The sequence below is a fragment of the Epinephelus fuscoguttatus genome, linkage group LG18, assembly GCF_011397635.1.
Source record: "Epinephelus fuscoguttatus linkage group LG18, E.fuscoguttatus.final_Chr_v1".
NCBI classification, from domain to species: Eukaryota; Metazoa; Chordata; class Actinopteri; order Perciformes; family Serranidae; genus Epinephelus; species Epinephelus fuscoguttatus.
The window spans coordinates 427,052-454,825 of NC_064769.1; the positions used below are offsets into that span (position 1 = coordinate 427,052).

General features: G+C 40.5%; 1 protein-coding gene across 8 annotated transcripts in view; it reads left to right on the top strand.

Annotated features, from left to right (window-relative positions):
* Positions 1-27,774, top strand: part of ralgps1 (Ral GEF with PH domain and SH3 binding motif 1) — a 315,193-nt gene that overhangs the window by 52,771 nt on the left and 234,648 nt on the right. For all 8 annotated transcript variants that reach the window (XM_049604029.1, XM_049604031.1, XM_049604030.1 and 5 more), the window contains 2 exons: positions 1,842-1,925; positions 6,615-6,704. In XM_049604029.1, coding sequence (XP_049459986.1) covers positions 1,842-1,925; positions 6,615-6,704 — 174 coding nt within the window. The remainder of the gene's footprint in view (positions 1-1,841; positions 1,926-6,614; positions 6,705-27,774) is intronic.

A 27,774-nucleotide genomic window follows, 5' to 3' on the forward strand; every position in this document is an offset into this window, starting at 1 on the left:
TGATGGTTTTCGCGACTCCACTTGGGGACACATTTAAAGTTTTTGCAATTTTCCGGACTGACTGACCTTCATTTCTTAAAGTAATGATGGCCACTCGTTTTTCTTTAGTTAGCTGATTGGTTCTTGCCATAATATGAATTTTAACAGTTGTCCAATAGGGCTGTCGGCTGTGTATTAACCTGACTTCTGCACAACACAACTGATGGTCCCAACCCCATTGATAAAGCAAGAAATTCCACTAATTAACCCTGATAAGGCACACCTGTGAAGTGGAAACCATTTCAGGCGACTACCTCTTGAAGCTCATGGAGAGAATGCCAAGAGTGTGCAAAGCAGTAATCAGAGCAAAGGGTGGCTATTTTGAAGAAACTAGAATATAAAACATGTTTTCAGTTATTTCACCTTTTTTTGTTAAGTACATAACTCCACATGTGTTCATTCATAGTTTTGATACCTTCAGTGAGAATCTACAATGTAAATAGTCATGAAAATAAAGAAAACGCATTGAATGAGAAGGTGTGTCCAAACTTTTGGCCTGTACTGTATATATATATATATATGTATATGTGTGTATATATATATGTGTGTGTGTATATATATATATGTATGTATGTATATATATATGTGTATATATATATGTGTATATATATATATATATACATATATATATATATATATATATATATATATATATATATATGAACAGTATAAAACTATAGAAATGACACTTTGATATAACTTAAAGTGGTCAGTGTTCAGCTTGTATAGTAGTATAGAGTTACCTTCCTCTGAAAATTACCATTTCTTTTTCTTCAGCGGCATCCCATTACGCAAAATCCTTGTAGCTACTCTCCAATTCAGTTAAAAGAAATGTTAAAATCAGCCACTTCTGTTTGTTTTTTCCCTCGGATGTTGTTTAACAGCTGCAGTGTTGTTCAGTCTAGGCTCCTACTGCTGGCAAAGTATCGATAAGCGTACTGCTTCAAAAGCGAAAGTAAAAAAGTGCCATTCTCACTAACAGCATATCAGCGCATCGTTGGCATGGAGATGACAGCCCATTTACATGTGCTGACCAAACCAAAACACACACAGTGAAGGAGTCAGGTGTTCAGTTCACGGTCCGCAAATAGGCGGCTGCCATTTGAGGGCCACTTCCCTACACCCTTTTTTCATTGTTTATGAGAATGTATTCATTGAGTTTGTCATAGGTTATCATTCATTTTATTTATTTTTTATTTTTTTAACATGTTCAAAAGAAACATCCATTAATCAATCAAAGTGCTCCACATGTAGCTTAGAAAAATAGTGGTTGGTTTGAATTAGCTAATATTGCTTTTTCATCAAAGTCCTATTTTAGTGCTTGGTGTGTTTTTTTAAGATTAGCCCCAGATTTCAGATATGAAGGCTGTACACTCTTGGTCTTGTTAGTCTTATTTCCTTGTTCATTAATGTTCTGCATGAGAACACGGCGAATGAGGTGTGCTGACGCACAGTGGTTAGGACAATGAAAAACTGCTTCCTGATGACTTATCACTATAATTGCCAGAGGGAATACTGGCACTTGTATTCTTTCCCACCTTGACAAGGCAACAGCTCTGAGGGGACAATAAGGGAGAAGTTCATTAGGATTTTTCCTGAATATAATCTAATTTGAGGGAATTTTATGTGGGTGCAGATTTGTCCTCAGCTCCAGTCAAAGAAATTTGGTATTGTTATCATCTACCATTTTGGTAAATCTTAACTGCCTCATGCTCTGTTATCTGTTACCACACTCATCGTGGTATTGGTTATTGTTACAGATTCCTTAAATCTGGTATGCAATGTGATTTTCTGATTGGCAGGAGCTGGCCAGCTGCGGATGGAATGGGAAAGAGAAACACAGTTTGGCCCCCAATGTGGTTGCATTCACACGCAGGTTCAACCAGGTACGTCTTACAAAATTTCTCAAGCAAATGTTTCCTTGCTCAATCACCTTGTTTTTTTATATGAAATCATTTTAGTTTGTGAAACAGATAATGCATCACACAAAGTTGGCAACCATAGTCAGTTTCTTTACTTTAAATAAATAATGTACATTTTAAATTTATTTAAATAACCTTTAATCACAAAGTGCTTTTCAGAAAATAACAGTAGAGTAACTATAAGTTAAGCATAATTAAGGACGTGGACATTGAGTGACAGAAGGATGCGGTCCATTGACAAGGAGCAACCACGGTAGGTCAGTTATGTAATGTAATTATGGTGTAACCCTAGCGTCATACAGTATAGGCATAGCTGTAGGTTTTGCTATTTCAGTGTGTTTTCAATTCATGAAAATTAATTGTAACTTTTTGGTCACCTAATAAAGTCTTGTTCGATGTTTAGTATTTTCACATGAAGTTATATGATATGGGAATGTCTTCACAAATATTAATCAAGGACAGTAAGCCAATATGAATAACTAAGTAAGTCAGTAAGTAAGTAAGGCAGGTAGGTAGGTCAGCCATATAAGTCCAACACATGCTCCTCTGCTGAGCATCCAGCAGCAATTATAGCCTAAATATTAAGATTATCATTACCTGGACACAAAACCTTTTTTTTTGGAGCCACGTACAAAGACTTAAGTTTTGTCTGAGTTTCATATCAGGACATTACAGATCATCCAGGTTTTTACACCCTGATATGCTTGAAGTTTAGCTAACTGATTTGTTACTGTTTTCCTCTGGCATGATGGATATACATAATTAGTTATTATCTGTATAACAAAGAAAGTCCCTGGGTGTTTCCTGATAGTGATGTTTAAGGGAAGCACATATAAAGTGAATAATATTAGTTTACTGTTACTTTATCAATCAATTTTCAATCAATTTTATTTATAAAGCCCAATATCACAAATCACAATTTGCCTCACAGGGCTTTACAGCATACGACATCCCTCTGTCCTTAGGACCCTCACAGCGGATAAGGAAAAACTCCCCCAAAAAAACCCTTTAACGGGGGAAAAAAACGGTAGAAACCTCAGGAAGAGCAACTGAGGAGGGATCCCTCTTTCAGGACGGACAGACGTGCAATAGATGTCATACAGAACAGATCAACATAATAAATTAACAGTAATCCGTATGACACAATGAGACAGAAAGAGAGACAGAGAGAGATGCAGGACAGACAGTAATGACAGTAGCTTACAACAACATTAATGAAAATAATAATATTATAATTATAGTTCTGGTTACTGTGGTACAATATGTTGAAAGTATATATGAATATCTGATAGTATACATATGTGACAATAATCATATAATAACAGTAGAAGTATGACTAATGATAACAGCAGCAGCAGGAGGCATCTGGCAGGACCACGGCAGCAGCACAACCACACACGTCACGCTGTCCAGGCACCGCTGCGGTATGAGTTAACCTGAGAGACAGTGGAGCACAAAGGCTCCGGAGAAGAAGCCGAGTTAGAGACATCCAGAATGACCGAGTTAGCAAGATGCAGTAATAGGACGAGAGAGAGAGAGAGAGAGAGAGGGAGAGAGAGAGAGAGAGAGAGAGAGTTCCTGTTAGTACACGTGCTGCTGCATTCTGAATTAGCTGGAGAGTTTTTAAGGACTTACTAGAGCTACCTGATAATAGAGAGTTACAGTAATCCAGCCTTGATTTAACAAAAGTGTGGACCAATTTTTCTGCATCTTTTCAGGTCAGGATAGGCCTAATTTTTGCAATATTACGCAGTTATTACGAGTTGTTTGGGGCCAAGAACAATAACTTCAGTTTTGTCTGAATTTAACATCAGGAATTTGGTGCTCATCCAGGTTTTTATGTCTTTAAGGCAATTATGAAGTTTAGTTTATTGATTACTTTCTTCTGGCTTCATAGATAAATACAACTGTGTATCATCCGCATAACAATGGAAATTTACAGAGTGATTTCTAATGATGTTACCTAAAGGAAGCATATATAGAATGAATAGGATTGGTCCGAGCACAGAACCTTCTGGAACTCCAAAACAAACTTTAGTATGTAAGGATGATTCATTATGAACGTCAACAAACTGAAAACGATCAGATAAATAAGATTTAAACCAGCTTAGTGCAGAACCTTTTAGGCCAATTAAGTGTTCCAGTCTCTGTAGCAGAATTTGATGGTCAATTGTGTCAAATGCCGCACTAAGATCTAATAAAACAAGTACAGAGACGAGTCCTTTGTCTGAAGCAATCAGAAGGCCATTTGTAATTTTAACTAGTGCTGTCTCAGTGCTATGATGCACTCTAAATCCTGATTGAAATTCCTCAAATAAATTATTATCATGGAGAAGATCACACAGCTGGTCTGTGACTACTTTCTCATGGATCTTTGAAAGAAAGGGAAGATTAGATATTGGTCTATAGTTGGCTAACACCTCTGGATCCAGGGTGGACTTTTTTAGGAGAGGTTTAATTACAGCTACCTTAAAAGACTGTGGTACATAGCCTGTTAATGAGGATATATTGATCATATCTAACATATGAGTGTGAACTAAAGGAAAGACCTCCTTAAGTAGCCTAGTTGGGATGGGGTCTAAGAGACACGTTGATGATTTAGATGAAGAAATCACTGCAGAAGAGGTTTTAATTTTTATGAGGTTGTTATGCACAACTCCTCTATGTTTAATTCTAGATTTAAATAATGTAGGTAGACGGGGGACAGACACCATTTGTATAAAGCTATGAAAACTATGGGTGGGAAATTGCACTAGAAGCTCAGAGACGCGTATAGGACTGCGACTCTGAGTCCTGATCTCAACCCTGGGTTGTCAGGGATTTGAATTACTAACAAAATTTGCCAGGTTCCTAGAAATGAGAGCAGCTCCATCCAAAGTGGGATGAATGCCGTCTCTCCTAATAAGACCAGGTTTTCCCCAGAAAGTTTGCCAATTATTAACGAAACCCACATTATTTGCTGGACACCACCTGGACAGCCAGCGATTAAATGATGACATGCAGCTAAACATATCATCAGTGGTCAGATTTGGGAGGGGTCCAGAGAAAACTACGGAGTCTGACATCGTTTTTGCATATTCACACACCAAGGCAATATTAATTTTCGTGACCTCCGATTGGCGTAACCGGGTGTCATTGCCGCCTGCGTGAATAACAATCTTACTGAATCTACATTGAGCTTTAGCCAGCAGTTTTAAATTTGATTCAGTGTCGCCCGCTCTGGCCCCAGGGATACATTTGACTATGGCCGCTGGTGTTGCTAACTTCACGTTCCTCAGAATAGAGCTGCCAAAAACCAGAATTTTATCCTCAGTGGGTGTGTCGCTGAGTGGGGAAAAGCGGTTGGAAACGTGAACAGGCTGGTGGTGAACCGTGGGCTTCGGCTTGGAGCTGCGCCTCTCACGAACAGTTACCCAACCTCCCAGCTGAATGGGTGTTACCAGAGGACCGCTAGCAGAGGCTATGCTATGTGGCTCCGCACCGGCTACACGGGACTGGCTAACCGTGCTTCTAATATACTGAGCCTCGCCTCCAACGCAGCAAATAAGCTACACTTGATACAATTACCACTGTTGCTAAAGGAGGCAGAGGCATAGCTAAACATTTGGCACACCGAGCAAGAAAGAGCAGAGGGAGAAGCCATCGCTAACTGTATAGCTAATGTAGCTACCAAGGCTAGTAACGTGCAAACAACAGCTAAGAGATTAGCAGGGAAGTCGTAAAAAGGAGGAGCGCTATAAGTGCTTAAACAGAACTAGCGTGGGTTAAGACTTGAAGTAGATGTTAAAGCAACTGAAGTGAGAAAGCAGAAAGCAGGCTAGCAGAATTCACTAGAGCAGTACAGAGAGGCTGTCACAGAAACACCGGAAATGACACAACTCGCTTACCGCAATACGTCAGCACGTCAGAGCTGCTTATTCTATTACATGCCTCTCCATAGTAAGATCCCTCGTTGGGCAGGCTCCTCATCAGAATCGATGGTCGAAAGACAGAGGGTGTCGTATACTGTAAAGATTGTAAAGCCCCCTAAGGCAAATTTGTTATTTGTGATATTGGGCTATATAAAAAAACTGACTTGATTTGGCATGAGGAGTAGGAATTTTGAGGAGTTTTCAAACTTGTAGTCTTTAGACCACACTGATGCTGACTCAAGTGACATATTTATCAGTCTTCACACAGCTCTCTCTTGACACACCAAAGGGTTTATACAACAGGTTTCACATATGCAGTAGTACTACCTGGAAACACATACTGACATGTAAAATAGGGGAAGTTTCCCTTTAATAATGTGCTGTAAACATGAAACGTGCAAATAATACTTTCTTGTATAATGCAGTCTGTTGCGGGCATGTAAATGGGACTCGACCAATTTTAATTTAATTTTAATTTATATACTTAATTAATCCCCCTGAGGGGAAATTCAACTTCTTCACTTTTACACATCAAACGCTGTTCACTAATCTACTCAGCCTTTACACAGTGCCATAATGTCCAGAGTATGTCATCAAAGTTATGTTATGTTATAGAATCCAGTGTCCTCTGCTGCTTTTCTTGAACAAGTGCACAACTTCATGTAAGTGCAATTCTAAAGTGATGGCATTGTAATTACACCTAGACATGTGTGTTGTGTGTTTCTGTGTTGTTATGTTTCAGGTGAGCTTTTGGCTGGTGAGAGAAATCTTAACTGCCCAGACGCTGAAAATCCGAGCAGAAATACTGAGCCATTTTGTCAAAATAGCAAAGGTGAGTTGAAAATACTGAACAAATGCTGAGGTCTCATTAACAACATTATGACAAATATTTAGTAATGTAAGTTATTAGTAATTTATGTTTGCAAATATTAACCAAAGGACAGAAACCTCCATAGTTGTTATAGTAGTATTGGCTCAATGTGATGTTTGGTGAGCTTCTCAGTAAGAACATCCATCATTACACATGGATATGTGTTTAGAAATGGATATCAGCAGCTATTGAACTGCTGTTATGTTTTAGTGTAGCTTTTTATTTCATGGGTCACTGTCAGTTGCCTGCAAAGCACTTTCTTTATTCAAATCCATTATTGTCTGTGAAGCTTCAAAATGCAGGAGCTTCCCAGGCACTTTATTGTACTACACGAGGAGTGATGGAGAAAAGAGAGGATGATGGCTAAAACAAAACGGTGTTTTTTCTCTTGTGGCATGATCCCGACACAGTAGCAGAGGGAGTTTTTCACTGAGGTCAGAGTGTGAGATGGAAAGGAAACATGGAAGCTTGGCATAATGTTCTTGGCAACTTCTAAAGATATTGACAAACAAAACAAAACTAATGAAGCATGCTTTATACACATGACTTCGACTATAAACAAACCAAGAATGTATCACCATAGGGAATCACTCTGCCATGGTAGTTTGATTGGGCATTTTAGGATTTCAGCTACTACTGAGGTGTGTAAGGGGTAATTGAAATCTGACATGCTGTATACTGGAGGTCCTGTCACATACTTTAAGGAAAGAAATAAGAGATCAAATCAAATATACTCAAAGTACTTGAATCAAGCGTGTGTACTGAAGAATTCTATTCCTAGGACAACTAAAAGTAGATGAGGTTGAGTAATAGGTTGATTACTTCAGCTGTCAATGAGCCATTTTTTCTAATAGCTCATAATGATATTGTAGATGTAGATAATAACATAACAACACAACAGATCTGGGAACATGATGACATCGCTAAAGCACCCCAAATGCCAGAAACAGCACATTCTCACTCTGACCTCATCACTTTACTTCAACTTCAGCCTATTACATGCATTTTGTCTTTTCAAAATATACTTCGTTTTCACAGGAAATGTCCAGTTTGCATGCAGTCTCTTACAGATGCAGGCACTTCAAATTTCCAGGCCTTCCGAAAGCCTTCCGGAAGCCTTCCAATGTCCAGCCAACTTCCAGCCAAATACACCCCCCCCCCCACCCCCCTTGCTACATTATTAATCTTCTCCACTGTCTCTGATGCGAATATTACACATTTATTGCACTACTTTTATTTTAAAGATTTTGCTTGGCCTATTAGTTACAGTACTTTTGTACAATAATATAAATTTGTTTCTGCGTAATATTATTACAGGTTACAATAGGCCACCCAGCATTATTTAAGTTATTAAGTTGACCACCTTTATCTGCTGCAGCATCAGTGTTATAAACACATTAGTTATAATGGAAAACCTAAAATTTTGTTACAATTGGCCCAGGTCTCCCCTATCTGAAAATATTGAGTTAGTCTCTCAGAACGTTTTGAAAATAATTTAGTGCCTGAAAATAATTACATTTGGAAAAAATTGCTCATTAAGAGACTTAAATTTTAAAATAACATTAACATTAATTTAGAAACAAAATAAATTTTTTTGTTTATAATGTGAAGAATTGTAAAATGTCACTTTAATGCCATAGTTAAGACATTGACAGTGACGATGTGTTGTTGAACGTTTGCATCAAAAGTCCTACAGTTCACTCAGTGTGATGATGTGTGTGACTGTGGGAGCTGGAAAGCTGTTCAGATCGCACATTCACACATTCAGTAAGACCAAAAAGATTCATGGTAATGTTAATGATGTGTGGGGGCTACCTCACCTTCAAAGATAAACAGCGCCACTTTATCTCACGTGCGCTCCTTTTGCGTTATTAAGATAGGGAAACTACATCAACTTTGTGAAAGCTGCCTGTGACAAATTCTTAATTAACTAATTTAGAATTTGCTACAAACACATTTAACACTAGAACCGCCAACATTCCAATACCCCCTAGAACCGCCAGAGCGGGTCATTTTTACCCCCCATCCTGTAACAGCATCAGACTTGGCAAAGCTGTCATTTCTTGAAGCAGATAAGCTTTTAATTTTTGTCATTATAAAAAGTGATGAGAAAGACTTGATAAAATAGCTATTTTCAATTAGTTGTAGTTGTAGTATGTAGTTTGTAATTTGTAATAACAGCAATGACAAAATATTGAATATTTTAATAAGTTATATTTGGATAGAAATAAACAATTTTTGAACAATATTGTTTTACACAAACAAACAGAGCATCCACTCTATTTACTGGTAACTATTTACAGTAGCACACACACACACACACACACTGTACATTTTCATGGTGCACTGGCCACACACTGCTTGGCAGCACCTCATGCACATTTTTGTAGTTTTGTTTTTTTGCACATTTGCCCTTCACAAAACGGTTCTTCCTCCTCTGCTGGGGGATGGTCGGCAAGGGAGCTGACTTTGCAGCTTGTGTTCTGCATACAGAAGACTCACAGTAATGTGCTCGCTGCCCAACTGTTTGCAGAGCTCCAGAATGAAGAGTAGCCGGGTCATGTTGGCAACCATGCACCACTCCACATCGACGCGCCTCTCTCACCGCACAGTCACATGTTGTGTTGCAGCATGACACGATCCATCAGACACATGAATGCGCTCAAATGGTCATCAATATTACGGCGTGCATGTGCATTTGGGCCATCTACTTAAGTCAAGATGTTCTGTGACTGCGCTCTCCCAGTGCGTAATCCCGGCCGTATATGCTTCCACACAGTCCCATCTTTTCTGGTTGAATGGTTCAATAGTATGTATATATATATATATATATATATATATATGTATAAGTATCAGTGGCGATTGCTCTAAGACTGCAAGGGAAGATGTCAAAAAAATGTCAAAAAATAAGTGGTCAAATATGTATCAATCAATTTTTCAATTCAATCAATCAATCAATTTTATTTATAAAGCCCAATATCACAAATCACAATTTGCCTCACAGGGCTTTACAGCATACGACATCCCTCTGTCCTTAAGACCCTCACAGCGGATAAGGAAAAACTCCCCAAAAAAACCCCTTTAACGGGGGAAAAAAAACGGTAGAAACCTCAGGAAGAGCAACTGAGGAGGGATCCCTCTTCCAGGACGGACAGACGTGCAATAGATGTCGTACAGAACAGATCAACATGATAAATTAACAGTAATCCATATGACACAGGGAGAGAGAGAGAGAGAGAGAGAGAGAGAGAGAGAGAGAGAGAGAGAGAGAGAGAGAGAGAGAGAGAGAGAGAGAGAGAGAGAGAGCGAGAGAGAGATATGCAGGTAATGACAGTATCTTACAACAACATTAATGGAAGTAATAATATTATAGTTATAGTTCTGGTTACTGCGGTACAATATGTTGAAAGTATGTATTAATACCTGGCAGGCGACACGTCACGCTGTCCAGGCACCGCTGTGATATGAGTTAATCTGAGAGACAGTGGAGCACAAAGGCTCCGGAGAAGAAGCCGAGTTAGTGACATCCAGAATGGCCGGGTTAGCTAGATGCAGTAATAGGATACGAGAGAGAGAGAGAAGGAGAGAAGGGGCCCGGTGTATTATAGAGGGGTCCTCCAGCAGACTAGGCCTAAGTCAGTTTAACTAAGGGCTGGTACAGGACAAGCCTGAGCCAGCCCTAACTATAAGCTTTATCAAAGAGGAAAGTCTTAAGTCTAGTCTTAAATGTGGAGACGGTGTCTGCCTCCCGGACCGTAACAGGAAGATGATTCCACAGGAGAGGAGCCTGATAGCTAAAGGCTCTGGCTCCTGATCTACTTTTGGAGACTTTAGGGACCACGAGTAACCCTGCGTTCTCAGAGCGCAGTGTTCTGGTGGGATAATATGGCACTATGAGCTCTCTAAGATATGACGGAGCTTGACCATTTAGAGCTTTATAAGTTAACAGTAGGATTTTAAATTCAATTCTGGATTTTACAGGGATCCAGTGCAGAGAAGCTAAAACAGGAGAGATATGATCGCGTTTATTAGTTCCTGTTAGTACACGTGCTGCTGCATTCTGAATTAGCTGGAGAGTTTTTAAGGACTTACTAGAGCTACCTGATAATAGAGAGTTACAATAATCCAGCCTTGAGGTAACAAAAGCGTGGACCAATTTTTCTGCATCTTTCGGTCAGGATAGGCCTAATTTTCGCAATATTACGCAGATGAAAAAATGCAGTCCGTGAGGTTTGCTTTAAATGAGAATTAAAAGACAAATCTTGATCAAATGTTACCCGAGGTTTCTTACGGTAGTGGCAGGGGCCAGAGCAATGCCATCTAGAGAAACTATGTCATCAGATAAAGAGTCTCTGAGTTGTTTGGGGCCAAGAACAATAACTTCAGTTTTGTCTGAATTTAACATCAGGAAATTGGTGCTCATCCAAGTTTTTATGTCTTTAAGGCAATTATGGAGTTTAGTTAATTGATTGCTTTCTTCTGGCTTCATTGATAAATACAACTGAGTATCATCCGCATAACAATGGAAATTTATAGAGTGATTTCTAATGATGTTACCTAACGGAAGCATATATAGAGTAAACAGGATTGGTCCGAGCACAGAACTCATGGAACTCCAAAACAAACTTTAGTACGTAAGGATGGTTCATTGTAACGCCAACAAATTGAAAACGATCAGATAAATAAGATTTAAACCAGCTTAGTGCTGAACCTTTTAAGCCAATTAAGTGATCCAGTCTCTGCAGCAGAATTTGATGGTCAGTTGTGTCAAACGCCGCACTAAGATCTAATAAAACAAGTACAGAGACGAGTCCTTTGTCTGAAGCAATCAGAAGGTCATTTGTAATTTTAACTAGAGCTGTCTCAGTGCTATGATGCACTCTAAATCCTGACTGAAATTCCTCAAATAAATTATTATCCTGGAGAAAATCACACAGCTGGTCTGCGACTACTTTCTCAAGGATCTTTGACATAAAGGGAAGATTAGATATTGGTCTATAGTTGGCTAACACCTCTGGATCCAGGGTGGGCTTTTTAGTAGAGGTTTAATTACAGCTACCTTAAAAGACTGTGGTACATAGCCTGTTAATAAGGATATATTGATCATATCTAATATATGAGTGTTAACTATAGGTAAGACCTCCTTAAGTAGCCTAGTTGGGATGGGGTCTAAGAGACACGTTGATGATTTGGATGAAGAAATCACTGCAGTCAATTCTTGAAGAGAAATTGGGGAGAAGCAATCTAAATATATATTAGATTTTACAGCTGTGTTTGAGGTTAGATAGGTACTATCTGAGGGCAGGAGGTCATGAATTTTGCCTCTAATAGTTAGAATTTTGTCATTAAAAAAGCTCATAAAATCATTACTGCTAAGGGCTAAGGGAATACAAGGCTCAATAGAGCTCTGACTCTCAGTCAGCCTGGCTACAGTGCTGAAAGGAAACCTGGGGTTGTTCTTATTGTCTTCTATTAGAGCTGAGTAATAGTTTGCTCTGGCATTGGAGGCCCCTCTTATAAGTTTTGAGACTGTCTGTCCAGATTAAACGAGATTCTTCCAGTTTGGTTAATCGCCAATTCCTTTCAAATTTTCGCGATATTTGTTTTAACTTACGGGTTTGAGAGTTATACCAAGGAGCGAACTTTCTTTGCTTTTTTAACTTCTTTTTAAGAGGAGCTACAGAGTCGAGTGTTGTTCGTAGCGAGCCTACGGTGCTATCAACAAAATGATCAATTCGGGAGAGGTTAAAGTCGGCACGGGAAACCTCTGTTACTGAAGGTATTGGTATTGAATTTAACGACGAAGTAATCTTTTCCTTAAGTTTTGCGACAGCACTATCTGATAAACATCTAGTATAGTAACTGTTGCTGAGTGGCGTGTAATCGAGTAAAAAGAAATCAAAAGTAATCAGATAATGATCCGATAGCGAGGGATTCTGTGGAAAGACTTTTAGGTTATCAATTTCAATTCCATACGTCAGAACTAGATCAAGGGTATGGTTAAAACAATGAGTAGGTTCATGTACACCCTGACTGAAGCCAAATGTACTGTTGTGTTTACATTTCATGGACTAAATATGCGCTAGAATGCGTTCAACTTTTGTTCAGAGTCAACTACTTATCACAGGTCACTGACGCGACTGTCTTCTCATTCATTCCCGCAGCGTCACAGTGCATTAAACAGTGTTGAAGCTCAGCGTCCAAAGACTTCCTTGGGGAAGCACAGAGTGGGTTGTTCCACTGCAGCGAAACTAGACAGTCATTGGATAAATGCTCGGTTTTGTCCCGCCCATCGGACGCTCAGCGTCTCTGGGGGTCTATAGGGCAGTGGGCTGGCCTCGGCTGGCCTGGATGCTGGGCTTCTGCATGATGATTGGATGATCTGTCTGAGGCTGAATCCCTATTTGATTGACAGCGAAATGAGCGAATCAGCGATCTTGAAATATAAACCACCACCGGAGCATTTTTCAAGTTTCATTCCGTTGTTCCGAGTTGATCTGGAGACTTTTCCAATCCTCTTAGTGACTTTTTCTTTGTTAAAAATGACTAGCAACAAATCTAGCATCTTTTTCTGGTGTTATTGGAGACTGTACTTGTGTTTGGAGACTCTGACTTCTGTCGCCCTGCAGTTACTGTCCCCAACGAGCAGCGGGCGTTGCTGTGAGCCCCTCCACCGTCCCAAAGCACTCACAGGCGGTCACACTAGCCTCGCACAGCAGCCACAGCTAGCGAGTGAGCTAGCAAGCTGCACATAGAATTTATGTATAAATAAACGGACACATTTTATGATGTAGGCCGAAAATGAGCTTACCCTCCTTGAAAGACCAGCAGCTGCCACTGATATGTGTGTGTGTACATATATACATATACTGCATGTATATATATATATATATATATATATATATATATATATATATATATATATATATATATATATATATATGTACAGTCTTACAGGAAATGAACACCGGCCTCCCGGGTGAAAGTCGGTGGTTGTTGGACACATCCACCACCTGCTCTACTTGGACTTCTGACTCCGTGTATCATTCATTCATTCGTTTTTCAAAATAAAACCAAATATGAAAAAAACAAAATAATGACTTTTTTCAATATTTGTTTCCAGAACCAAAATGAAAAAACGAACGACGACTCGTTTTCCGATTTTCTGTTTAAATGAAAAATGGAAAAAACTGATAAAAAAAATATTATTATTATTATTATTATTATTGAAGAAATATACAAAGATATCACACATAATATCTGGACAAAAACATTACATCAGTAAATAAAGGCAAAAAATAAATAAGTAAAGGAGACTCGAGGTACTTGTATAAAGAGATCTGTGGAGGAATTTTTGAACTTCGCATGGGAGCGCTCCATTCTCAACTGCTTATGGCCTAGTTATGGCTTTATCCCTATCTTTATTCAAGAGAGTGGTAAATCAGTTTGAGAGCATTATTTATTGATTTTACTTTCAGATTTTATAATATTGTCCCTCAAACCCTGCCCTCATGCTCAAATAGCCTCTGCTTGCGCTTAGATCTACTTTGCTTCTGCTCAAACTGTGTGCTCGCACTCAGATACAATGTTGCTCGCACTCAGGTGCCATGTTGCTTGCACAGATTTCCTGCTTGAGCTTTGGCTTTTCTTCTCGCGCTCAAACTGCTTCTGTGCGCTCGTGGAATTTCTGCTCTCAGATTTCTGCCCTGCCACTGCCACTCCCACCCCCCAGGGATTTATTAAATATTCTTCCCTTGCTTTCTTTACGACTTTTGGCAGCATAAAGGGACTGTTAATTTACACATGTGCGCCATATATGTGTATATATATATATATATATATATATATATATATATATATACATATGTATATGTATATATATATGTATATATATGTTTATATCTGTTTATATCTGTATATATATGTATATATATATATTTTATATATATATGTTAGGGATGTCCCGATCCAGCTTTTTCACTTCCGATCCGATACTGATATTACAACCTTGAGTTTTGGCCGATACCGATACCGATCCGATCCAAGCACGTATTATACATATTCACTTATTTTGTTGTCAGTCATGTTAGAAAAGGTTTGATCAAGCGATATTACTCTAACAAGAACAACTACTTTATCGGGTTAGTTAAAATGATCCACAACAGTTGGTATGAGAAACTGACCTGTTTATTGTTAACAGGGTTAAATAAACAAACTTTAAACTTGAACATTAACATTAAATAAAAAATACAGCTGATTTGGTTTGGCTGCTTTGGCCCCTTAATAAATAGAAAATAAATCAACACAAGAAATCTTTAAAATGTCTAACATTGAAATTAAAATAGCACACACTCCACACTCCACACACTTGTGCTTTGGCCCCCTAATAAATAAAAAATAGATTAACACCACAAGACGTTGTTGACATTTAACAAACAATGCAGCCTTTCCTTTTCAGTTATTTTAGTAATGTCAGTGCCAACCTGGTGCTGCTGTTTCCTGGGATCAACAGAGGGGACAAAAAACCATACACAATATTGTACAACTGTTTAAACAAGCAATAGTCCATGGCTCCACTTTCACTAATTGTGCCCAAAACAATGCCATTAGTGCTCTTTACTTAAACAGTAAGAGTGTAAACCAAACAAAAATATCACTCTCAAAAAAACCAGAGCAGAAAACAAATAGTTAACTAAATTGACCGCTACTCCTCCTACCCTTTGTGTGTGTCTGCCGTCTGCATGCTGGCCTGGTGGATTGATAGTAAGAGCTGGAGCGGATCACTGGAATGAATTGCTTGAATTGCGGAATGCTGGGCTGGCCGGAAAACCTGGATCGGTCTCCATGATAAACTGGATCTAAATTCTGGGATCTGCATTTTTCCATGCAGTCCGATCCGATGCCGATGCACGTTTTTTGCTAATGGCGGCCGATACATCCCTAATAAATAAATAAATATATATTTTTTATATTTATATATATATATATATATATATATATATATATATATATATATATATATATGTATATATATATATATATATACATACATACATACATACATATATATGTGTATATATATATATATATATATATATATATGTATGTGTATGTATATATGTATATATATGTATATATGTATATATATATATATATATATATATATATATATTAATTTCTCTTTAGCACATAGAATAGATATACATTTAGGTAAGATACAAATTAGCAACAACAGGAATAAATGGGAAAAAATTGTAAAAAAACATATTAAAACACATTTTCCCATCGCAGGTATGTAGATTTTATTGATACCACACAATTCTTTTCAATGTCCTGACTATTACACCAACTATCATAATCCAATGTGAAACAGAGCTCAAGCTTTTTACTTAGAACACTGGTGCTAGGAAGAGCATCGTGATTTCCATCAGAGTCTTCAACACTGCTGCTCCTGTTGTCAGTACTACTGCTGCTTTCATCACCTGGTGTAGAAAAAAGAAATCACTATGTAACAGTGCAGACATTTTTATCTACATTATATACACATCTTGTACACATGGTTAGATATGGCCATGTGTAAACGGCAAAAAGCTGAAACTCTACACGAAATTATAGCATTATTACTGCAGTTTTTTTTTTTTTATAAGATTATCTATTTGGCCTGTTGCTTTAGGACAGCATGAAGTGGGGAAACAGAGAATGGGGGAATGACACAGGCAGCAGGCTGGGATTGAGCCCATGGTTGCTGCGGTGAGGTGGCACCTCTGTGCATGGGGTCTGTGCATGATGCGTACAGACTACACTCCTAACCAGGTGATGAAACCAGCAGCAATAGGGGCGTCGGTAGCTTAGTGGATAGAGCCGACGTGTTGTAGGAGTGTAGTCTTCATCATTATCCCCACTGTCAAGACAGCTTTTGTCACTTTTGACTGGTGGAACCTTGGTTTGTAGTCCACCTGGTTGCTTCCCATAGAACACTGATGCATTCATTTCGGTCTGTGTTGTGGAAAGGTACAAAAATTGCATTTATGAAGATTAGGGAGGCTAAGGAGAGGTACAGGAGAAAGCTGGAGTGGAAACTCCAGCAGAACAATATGAGAGAGGTCTGGAGTGGAATGAGGACCATCACTGGCTTCAGGACCAACAACAACAGAGGAGTTGAAGGCAGCATGGACAGGGCCAACAAACTGAATCTGTTTTTTAACATATTTGACACTGCTGGCCCTGCCCATCCCCCCACTGACTCTTCTGCTGTCTGTCTTGGACAACCATCACCCACTCCACCTTCCTCCCCCACTCCTCCCTCTCACACCCCAACAGCCTCCTGCGTGAGCCCTCCCCACACCTCCTCCCCCTATGGTCAGACTGAGGGGCCGTTTATACCACAACAATTTCAACTGAAAACGGTAAACTTTAGTTGCATTTAGGCCGATCGTTTACACGACAACAGCGTTTTGGGTGCCTGAAAACGCAACGACAGCATCTCCGTTGTCATGTAAACATGCAATATGCAGTTCCTCTGAAAACGTACTTTTCACACATGCGCATACGGTTCCAGTCACTAGGCATGCTGACCGTCACAACAACAATGCCAAGCTCTGTTTGTGCTGCTCACCCTGTTGATTTGAAGTGAATTGTAGATCTGTTACTGTAGCAACTCTACCTCGTCGTCCATCCAGACAAAGTTATCTGTACATGTTTTCCCCATTGTGTCTTCTTTGTTTTGGTTTGTAATCACTGCGTTGTAGAGGAAGGCGCGTCAGTGCAGGCGCATGGCATTATGCCGTGGTGTTGCTTTGCAAATTTACACTGCCGCGCATTGGCCTGGCGTCCATACTCTAGTGTTTCCAGTGGATTTTGCGGCTCAGTGTGAATGGGGATTGTTTCAATAATGTCGTCATATAAACGCAGAAGTTTTTTAAAACGCAAAGGACAGACTTTTCCGTTTTTACTGAAATCGTTGTCGTATAAATGGCCCCTGACTGCACTCTCCATCATGAGGACTACACCCTTCCCCCACATGTCGTCACCTCCACAATGTGCTTCACTGCTGACCATGTGAGAAGACAGCTGATGAGACTCCACTCAAATAAGGCTGCAGGCCCTGATGGTGTCAGCCCCAGGGTGCTCAAAGCCTGTGCCCCCCAGCTATGTGGAGTACTTCAGCATGTCTTCAACATGAGCCTGAGTCTCCAGAGGGGCCCCTTGCTGTGGAAGACATCCTGCCTTGTTCCTGTGCCACAGACGTCACGTCCCAGAGGCTCCAAGGACTACAGACTCGTGGCATAGACCTCCCACATCATGAAGACCCTGGAGCAACTCCGGCCCATGGTCAAACCACTTTTGGACCCCCTCCAGTTTGCCTATCAGCCCTGACTTGGAATTGAGGATGCCATCATCTACCTGCTCAACCGCATCTACGCCCACATGGACAAGCCGGCGAGCACTGTGAGGGTCATGTTTTTTGACTTCTCTAGTGTGTTCAACACCATCCGTCCAGCTCTACTGGGTGACAAGCTGACAGCAATGCAGGTGGATGCCCCCCTGGTGTCCTGGATTGTAGACTACTTGACTGGCAGACCACAGTATGTGCGCTTGCGACGCTGTGTGTCAGACAGAGTGGTCAGCAATACCGGGGCCCTGCAGGGGACAGTCCTCTCTCCCTTCCTCTTCACCCTCTACACCACGGACTTCAGCTATTGCACTGAGACCTGCCATCTTCAGAAGTTTTCTGATGACTCTGCTATAGTTGGATGTATAACCAAGGGAGATGAGGATGAGTACAGGGCTGTTTTGGATAACTTTGTCACATGGTGTGAGCAGAACCATCTGCAGCTCAACGTGGCAAAGACAAAGGACCTGGCTGTGGATCTGAGGAGGACCAAGACACCGGTGACCCCTGTTTCCATCCAGGGGGTCAGTGTGGACATTGAGGTGAGCTATAAGTACCTGGGGGTACACATGGACAATAAATTGGACTGGGCTAAGAACACTGATGCTCTCTACAGGAAGGGCCAGAGCCGTCTCTATTTTCTGAGGCGACTGAGGTCCTTCAACATCTGCCGCAGTATGCTCAGGATTTTCTATGAGTCTGTGGTGGCCAGTGCTATCCTCTATGCTGTTGTGTGCTGGGGCAGCAGGCTGAGGGTGGCAGACACTAACAGACTCAACAAACTGATCCACAAGGCCAGTGACGTTGTGGGAACGGAGTGTGACTCTCTGATGGTGGTGTCATTTTTTTTTTACTTTATTTTTTGTTAATAATCCTGTTTATTTGAACTATATATTTGTAAATACTTTTGTTAAATTTCTTATATTTTCACTTATTTTTCCACTCTTGCATGGAGCACCTATAATGCAAATAATTTCCCCTCGGGGATCAATAAAATTTTTCTGATTCTGATTTATATCCCAGCATGGTACTTTTATAATGTTTATAGAAATTAACTAGATTGGCATTTCCCAAAGAAAATGCATGTGAGTGCTGAAATCCAGCTAAATACAGCATTATTTCTATGCTGCCGTTATGGCTGAATGTGGCGAATTCGCGAGTTGTGGCAAACATAAATCTTCCAATGACGTAAAAATTACTCACCACATTCCAATATGTCAGCTGTAGAAGCAAACAATAAGCTGGCACGTATTGTTACCTTAGCACAACTTACCTCATATTGAACAATTTCTTCAAATTTGCAGCCTCCACACGCAGTGGTTGTTAGCCAAAGCGTTAGCTTCCATGAACCGGATGTAATTGTCACTCCGACCGGTCCGACAAGAAACCAGTGCTTGCAAAAGAAAAAACTAGGCTTCCAGAGAGATGAAAATATTGAAAGTGTATGAAAGGCCCGTATCCGGCCCGTTATCTGTTTTTTTCCATTTTCCATTTAAACAGAAAATCGGAAATCGGAAAACGAGTCGTTAATCATTTTTTTATTTTGGTTCTGGAAACACATATTGAATAAATAAGTCATTATTTTGTTTTTTCATATTTGGTTTTATTTTGAAAAACGAAGGAACGAATGATACACGGATTCTTCTGCCTCCTTCGACTTTCGTTATTGTTCCGCCACATTTTCCCCTGACACTGCTGGGTGCCGTTTAACAATAACGGCGACCAGCTGCATATCATGTCGATGTGAAAGGACGGCTTTTTTGTCCATGTCTGACGGCGGAAGTTACTGATCAAGCGCTGGTTTTCAACTTCGGAGTGAAACCGGGTTGCTAGAATAAATGTTGGTATTGTACATTTCTACAAACCACAGATACAATATATTTGTATGCTAATACGTGGTGGATACATTTACACTTTACCTTTCTTCAATCTCAACAGTGCTGTGGTTAACCTTTGGTTAGGTTTAGGCACAAAAACCACTTGGTTATGGTTAGGAAAATGTTATCTTTGGGCTTAAAATGCCCACTTTTGGTGGCAGAAAGTTGTGATATTATAATGCAATGGATCCCTGTACTGGACATTATGGGTAATACTCTCCTTCAATCACATGCATGCACACTAAAATTTGCATGATCATAGCCAGCCATATAGGATGTGATTACTGAATATATGCTGAGCCCACAGTATTAAAGATGGATGTGATGCTGTCAGACATCCTACACCCTCTCTAGCCAGCAGTTTAGGAGCAACAGGACCCGTTAATAGAGGGCTGCACCAATGCTACAAGAACTAGGGTGACGATATCATAACCTTCATTCTATAGGCCGGTTCCCACCGCAGGATCTTCGGGGTAATTTTATGGGGCCGGGGCCGTTGGTGCGTGTCTCCACTGCAGGAACCACCCCCGAAGGACAGAGTTCTGGAACTTTCACAGGGGCTAAACAAGTCCCTGCCTCGGAGTAGGTACTCAGAACGGCCCCAAAAAACTCCTGGGTGGGGCTTGGGGTTTACTTGGTGCTGGATATACTCAAGGCGGGATGTGACGTCAACAGAAAGTGACAAAATAGCCCGCATTTTTAAAACTCAGCAGACGAGGAGTCGCATTTTTAAAAGGAGCCGTAAGAAGAAAAGCAAGAAATGGAAGACAAATTGTACAACAAATGGACCAATGAAGAGGTCCAGGCATTGCTGGCATATTATGGCAACGGCGAGATACAGCAGGGGTTTGAGTCATCTCGGCGAAACGAGAAGATTTAACAAGAGATATCAGCGCATTTAGATTCCTTGGGCATTCACCACACAGCAAAACAGTGCCGTAAAAAACTTAGGAAATTGAAATTGATGACAGGATTACAAAAAGCTGAAGGACCACAACAATAGAAGTGGTGCCAACAGGAAAGTCAATAAATGGTACACCCAGTTAGATGCCATACTTGGACATCGGCCAGCTTACACCGGTGACCCAAGAGCAAAGGACTCAGCTCCACCGCCGCCGCCGTCAATGACAACAAACCAGTTCTCAACTTTAGCTCTGGAGGATATCAGTGTCGTGTCGACGGCTTGTCCCGACGAGGTTTTTCTGCAGGTAATATTTGCTTAACTACACTTACTTTAACAGTTTGGATAATGTAACAAGCTAGTCTGGAGATGAGTAACTTCGGTTTTGAGACTCGCCTGCTACCCTTTATAAGTTAGTTAGATGGAATAGAACTTTTTGAGGTGAACATTGTGTTATTGAATGATAAATGTTGCTGTAATGTATCTGATCAAAGTGTTAAATATTGGCGTTATTGGCTGGTTTTCCTCACCCCACTTGGTAGTGTTGGTCGTGTTGCTAGGGACGCTAACGTTAGCAGGTAATAGTCTATTGTTAGATGGCTAGCACTTAGCCTAGTACTTAACCTGTGGGTGCAACACGCTTGTTGCATGTTAGTACTGCAATGCAAAGTTTCTCATGTATGTCCATGTTTTTGTGTTTTAGAGCAACACTTGGAGACCACGCTGGTGACGTTTATGGAGCGCCCTTCCTGCAGTACCCCTCGCCACTCTGAAGGGTCCAGACGATTCAGTGAGTAAATCGTATAAAGTTACAAGTCATTTAACGCAGGATGACCTAACGTAATACACTGACTTCACAGACTGGATATGCTCAGATAAGCTTAAATACAAACTGCTGTGTTTTGATGAAGGTGGCACCTATCTAATTATGTTTTCTATTCTATTTCTCTACAGAAAAGAGGAAGAGAGAGATCGACATCAATGTCTTGAGGAAGCTGGAGGAGGAAAGCAGGAGGGAGGCCAGGGAGGAGCGTGAACTACCATTCAAGACGCTCGCAGAGCACGAGGAATGGGCAGCTGCTGCACGAGAGAGGGAGCAGATGCTGAGAAGACAGGAGGTGGAGGAACCCAGGCAGCAGATGCTTGCATTCCAGCAAGGACTTTTGGCCATGTTTGGGATGATCTTTAAGCCCCAGTCCCAGCCTGAGCCCCCTCCACTGGACTAAATTTGCCAAGTTTTTGTATATAGTTTATAGTATAACTAATAGTATAGTTTTTTGTACTGTTATTTACACTCAGGTGTTTTGTACTGTAAATAGTTATTTACATTCAGGTTTTTTGCACTGTTATTTACACTCAGGTGTTTTGTAAATAGTTATTTACATTCAGTTTTTTTTGCACTTTATATAGTTATTTGGATTGTGGTTTGCACTGTATATAGTTAACATTGTTTTCTGTTGCTGTGTTTCTATTTGCAATTAAACCATTGCAGAAACAATTACTGCAAAGACAAACTCTCTGTTGTTTTTTTAACCCTTCACATACTGTTCATATTCTACACCCTCCCCTCATAAAAAGTGTCTATACCAAATTTTGAAGCACAGATATGTTTAGAAAGCATCAATAGTGGATCTGACTGATCAATACATGTGTGATTAAACCTTGATTAATGTTTCAGAGAGCAGAGAGAGTGTATTTTTTAGCTTTTACACCACTCATTTTTGGAGAAAAATCAGCTACTATCACTAAAATACATCAGTAGATTAAATTTGACCCCGAACAGCTAAAAATTTGGACTAAAGTCATCAAATTTCAGAGAAAGAGACATTTGAAGTGCACACCAACAGTTTAATATTCAAAACAACAACAAAATAAAATCAGTAGAACATGAACATAACAAAAGGCAAACAAGCTCAAATACTTTGTACCGTATATAGTTGTTTACATTGTTCAAAGGTTATTAAGGTGATACATTAGAGCAGCATGTGCTGCCACACCTGTATCTACCCCATCTAGCAGCGGTGCATCAGGCTGGTTGAAGTGAATAGGATCAGCCCATTCCTCCCTCAAGTCCTCCCCATGGCTCTCACACATTATGGAGGACACAGCATGTCACAACCAAAGACTTGACTGTGTCTAAGCTGCAGTCATTTCTTTTGAGCAGACATCGCCATCTTACCTTCAGTCGCCCAAACGCATTCTCTACCACCACCCTAGCTCTGGTGAGCTTGACGTTGTAGTTGGTCTGCTCTTCAGTTCTCTCTTCTCGCTCTTCAGGAACTTCTTCAGTGGAAACGGGCCTTATCACACACCTCTACTGGACTCTATGGGTACAGTGGGTGGAGCGTGTAACATTGACCCAGCCACACTGATCATGACTGGCTAGAGCTTAGTCCCTGCAGCCCATCTAATTTATAACCTAGGATGCTACAGTGGAGAAGTAGAAGGGTCAGGTAGTATGCAACTGGTAAGAGCCATAGCAGAGGAGCCCAACATGGCCTGCCGCAGACAATCATCAAAAGCAGGAAGTTCTGGCAGACAGATGTCAGCTGCAGATTCCTGTGGAAAGTCCACGGACACTGATAAGATGTTACCATCATCTACAAAAAGCAGGGATCTTGACGTTATTGATACTGAGCTTCTGCTCCCTGAAGCGAAGCATCACGTAGAAGCAACTGCTTCGTCTAAACTTGGGCAGCACCAAGCAGGCCTCGCAGGCCTCTCAAGCTGGTGGCTGCTGAACACCACTCTCTGCATGTTCTGCATTGGGTTCCTGAAATGGTGACTCCAATCATAGAGAAGGCTGATCAGTGGACAACTCGCCGTCACTGAAGAGAAAAAGGAAGTCTGGTAGCTGTGACCTCATATACTGTGGGCTCCTCACAGTATCCAGGGGCGGCTGTGGCTCAGGAGGTAGAGTGGGTCGTTCACTAATCGGAAGATCCCTGGCTCCTCCAGTCCCTTGAGCAAGAAACTGACCCCCAAATTGCTCCAGATGGCTGTTCCATCCATGGGTGTGTGAGTGTGTTAAAAATTGAGTAGCAGGTGGCAGCCTCAGCCGTCAGTGTATGAATGTGTGTGTGAATGGGTGAATATGATTGGATGACTAGGAAGGCGTTATACAAGTGCAGGTCCATTAACCATTGGCCAGTAATGTTAATGCAAACTTCAGTGGGTGAATGTGTGCTCATGATTGGAGCAGAGTATTACCAGTGCCCAGTAGAGGGGGGAGCCTGTGTGAGATTGAACAGGTGCTGTTATCCCAGCAGGAAATGAAACGGTGTCTTTGTAAACAAAACAAACAAACAAACAAACAAACAAAAAAACACATTAAGTTGCACTATCTGCAGTGGAAACACAGCAGCAGGTTCCTAAAAAACACCCACGATTGTTGGCTAAAACGCAGATGGAAATGCAGTGATAGCCTGCTAAAAAACAGCTGGTTTTGTTGTTTGTCTTGAACTGTGGTCTGCAGCAAAATCATATTGATTTACTCAGTCTCACTGAAACCTGGCTGTGTCAAGATGAATATGTTAGTCTAAATGAGTCCACTCCTCCCAGTCATAATAATACCCACATTCCTCGAGGCAGCGGCCGAGGAGGGGGAGTTGCAGCCATTTTTAACTCTAGCCTGTTAATCAGTCCTAAACCTAAACTAGATTATAATTCATTTGAAAGCCTCGTTTTTAGTCTTTTACATCCGACCTGGAAAACCTCGCAGCCACTTTTATTTATTACAGTGTACCGTGCTCTGATTCTGAATTCTGAATTTGTATCTGAATTCTCAGAGTTTTTATCCAGTTTAGTTCTTAAATCAGATAAAGTTATTATTGTAGGCGATTTTAACATTCATGTTGACGTTGATAATGACCCTGGCTACCGCGTTTACCTCATTATTAGATTCCATTAGCTTCAGTCAGGGTGTACATGAACCCACTCATTGTTTTAACCATACCCTCGATCTAGTTCTGACGTATGGAATTGAAATTGATAACCTAATAGTCTTTCCACAGAATCCCTCGCTATCGCATCATTATCTGATTACTTTTGATTTCTTTTTACTCGATTACACGCTACTCAGCAACAGTTACTATACTAGATGTTTATCAGATAGTGCTGTCGCAAAATTTAAGGAAAAGATTACTCCGTCGTTAAATTCAATACCAAGTCCTTCAGTAACAGAGGTTTCCTGTATCGACTTTAACCTCTCCCGAATTGATCATTTTGTCGATAGCGTCGTAGGCTCACTGCGAACAACACTCGACTCTGTAGCTCCTCTTAAAAAGAAGTTAACAAAGCAAAGAAAGTTCGCTCCTTGGTATAACTCTCAAACCCGTAAGTTAAAACAAATATTGCGAAAATTTGAAAGGAATTGGCGATTAACCAAACTGGAAGAATCTCGTTTAATCTGGACAGACAGTCTCAAAACTTATAAGAGGGGCCTCCGCAATGCCAGAGCAAACTATTACTCAGCATTAATAGAAGACAATAAGAACAACCCCAGGTTTCTTTTCAGCACTGTAGCCAGGCTGACTGAGAGTCAGAGCTCTATTGAGCCTTGTATTCCTTTAGCCCTTAGCAGTAATGATTTTATGAGCTTTTTTAATGACAAAATTCTAACTATTAGAGGCAAAATTCATGACCTCCTGTCCTCAGATAGTACCTATCTAACCTCAAACACAGCTGTAAGACCTAATATATATTTAGATTGCTTCTCCCCAATTTCTCTTCAAGAATTGACCGCATTGATTTCTTCATCTAAATCATCGTGTCTCTTAGACCCCATCCCAACTAGGCTACTTAAGGAGGTCTTTCCTTTAGTTAACACTCATATATTAGATATGATCAATATATCCTTATTAACAGGCTATGTACCACAGTCTTTTAAGGTAGCTGTAATTAAACCTCTACTAAAAAAGCCCACCCTGGATCCAGAGGTGTTAGCCAACTATAGACCAATATCTAATCTTCCCTTTATGTCAAAGATCCTTGAGAAAGTAGTCGCAGACCAGCTGTGTGATTTTCTCCATGATAATAATCTATTTGAGGAATTTCAGTCAGGATTTAGAGTGTATCATAGCACTGAGACAGCACTAGTTAAAATTACAAATGACCTTCTGATTGCTTCAGACAAAGGACTTGTCTCTGTACTTGTTTTATTAGATCTTAGTGTGGCGTTTGACACAATTGACCATCAAATTCTACTGCAGAGACTGGATCACTTAATTGGCCTAAAAGGTTCTGCACTGAGCTGGTTTAAATCTTATTTATCTGATCGTTTTCAGTTTGTTCACGTTCATAATGAATCGTCCTTACGTAACAAATTTTGTTTTGGAGTTCCATGAGTTCTGTGCTCGGACCAATCCTATTTACTCTATATATGCTTCCTCTAGGTAACATCATTAGAAATCACTCTATAAATTTCCATTGTTATGCGGATGATACACAGTTGTATTTATCGATGAAGCCAGAAGAAAGTCATCAATTAACTAAACTCCATAACTGCCTTAAAGACATAAAAACCTGGATGAGCACCAATTTCCTGATGTTAAATTCAGACAAAACTGAAGTTATTGTTCTTGGCCCCAAACAACTCAGAGACTCTTTATCTGATGACATAGTTTCTCGAGATGGCATTGCTCTGGCCTCTAGCACTACCATAAGAAACCTTGGAGTAATATTTGATCAAGATTTGTCTTTTAATTCTGATTTAAAACAAACCTCACGGACTGCATTTTTTCATCTGCGTAATATTGCGAAAATTAGGCCTATCCTGACCCGAAAAGATGCAGAAAAATTGGTCCACGCTTTTGTTACCTCAAGGCTGGATTACTGTAACTCTCTATTATCAGGTAGTAAGTCCTTAAAAACTCTCCAGCTAATTCAGAATGCAGCAGCACGTGTACTAACAGGAACTAAGAAACGAGATCATATTTCTCCTGTTTTAGCTTCTCTGCACTGGCTCCCTGTAAAATCCAGAATTGAATTTAAAATCCTACTGTTAACTTATAAAGCTCTAAATGGTCAAGCTCCGTCATATCTTAGAGAGCTCATAGTGCCTTATTATCCCACCAGAACACTGCGCTCTGAGAACGCAGGGTTACTCGTGGTCCCTAAAGTCTCCAAAAGTAGATCAGGAGCCAGAGCCTTCAGCTATCAGGCTCCTCTCCTGTGGAATCATCTTCCTGTTACGGTCCGGGAGGCAGACACCGTCTCCACATGTAAGACTAGACTTAAGACTTTCCTCTTTGATAAAGCTTATAGTTAGGGCTGGCGCAGGCTTGCCCTGTACCAGCCCCTAGTTAGGCTGACTTAGGCCTAGTCTGCCAGAGGACCCCCCTATAATACACCGGGCACCTTCTCTCCTTCTCTCTCTCTCTCTCTCTCTCTCTCTCTCTCTCTCTCTCTCTCTCTCTCTCGTATTCTATTACTGCATCTTGCTAACTCGGCCATTCTGGATGTCACTAACTCGGCTTCTTCTCCGGGGCCTTTGTGCTCCACTGTCTCTCAGATTAACTCATATCGCAGCGGTGCCTGGACAGCGTGACGTGTGTGGTTGTGCTGCTGCCGTGGTCCTGCCAGATGCCTCCTGCTGCTGCTGCCATCATTAGTCATTAGTCATACTTCTACTGTTACTATACACATATGACTATTGTCACACTTGTATACTGCCAGATATTAATACATACTTTCAACATATTGTACCGCAGTAGCCAGAACTATAACTATAATATTATTACTTTCAATAATGTTGTTGTAAGCTACTGTCATTACCTGCATCTCTCTCTCTCTCTCTCTCTCTCTCTCTCTCTCTCTCTCTCTCTCTCTCTCTCTGTCTCATTGTGTCATGTGGATTACTGT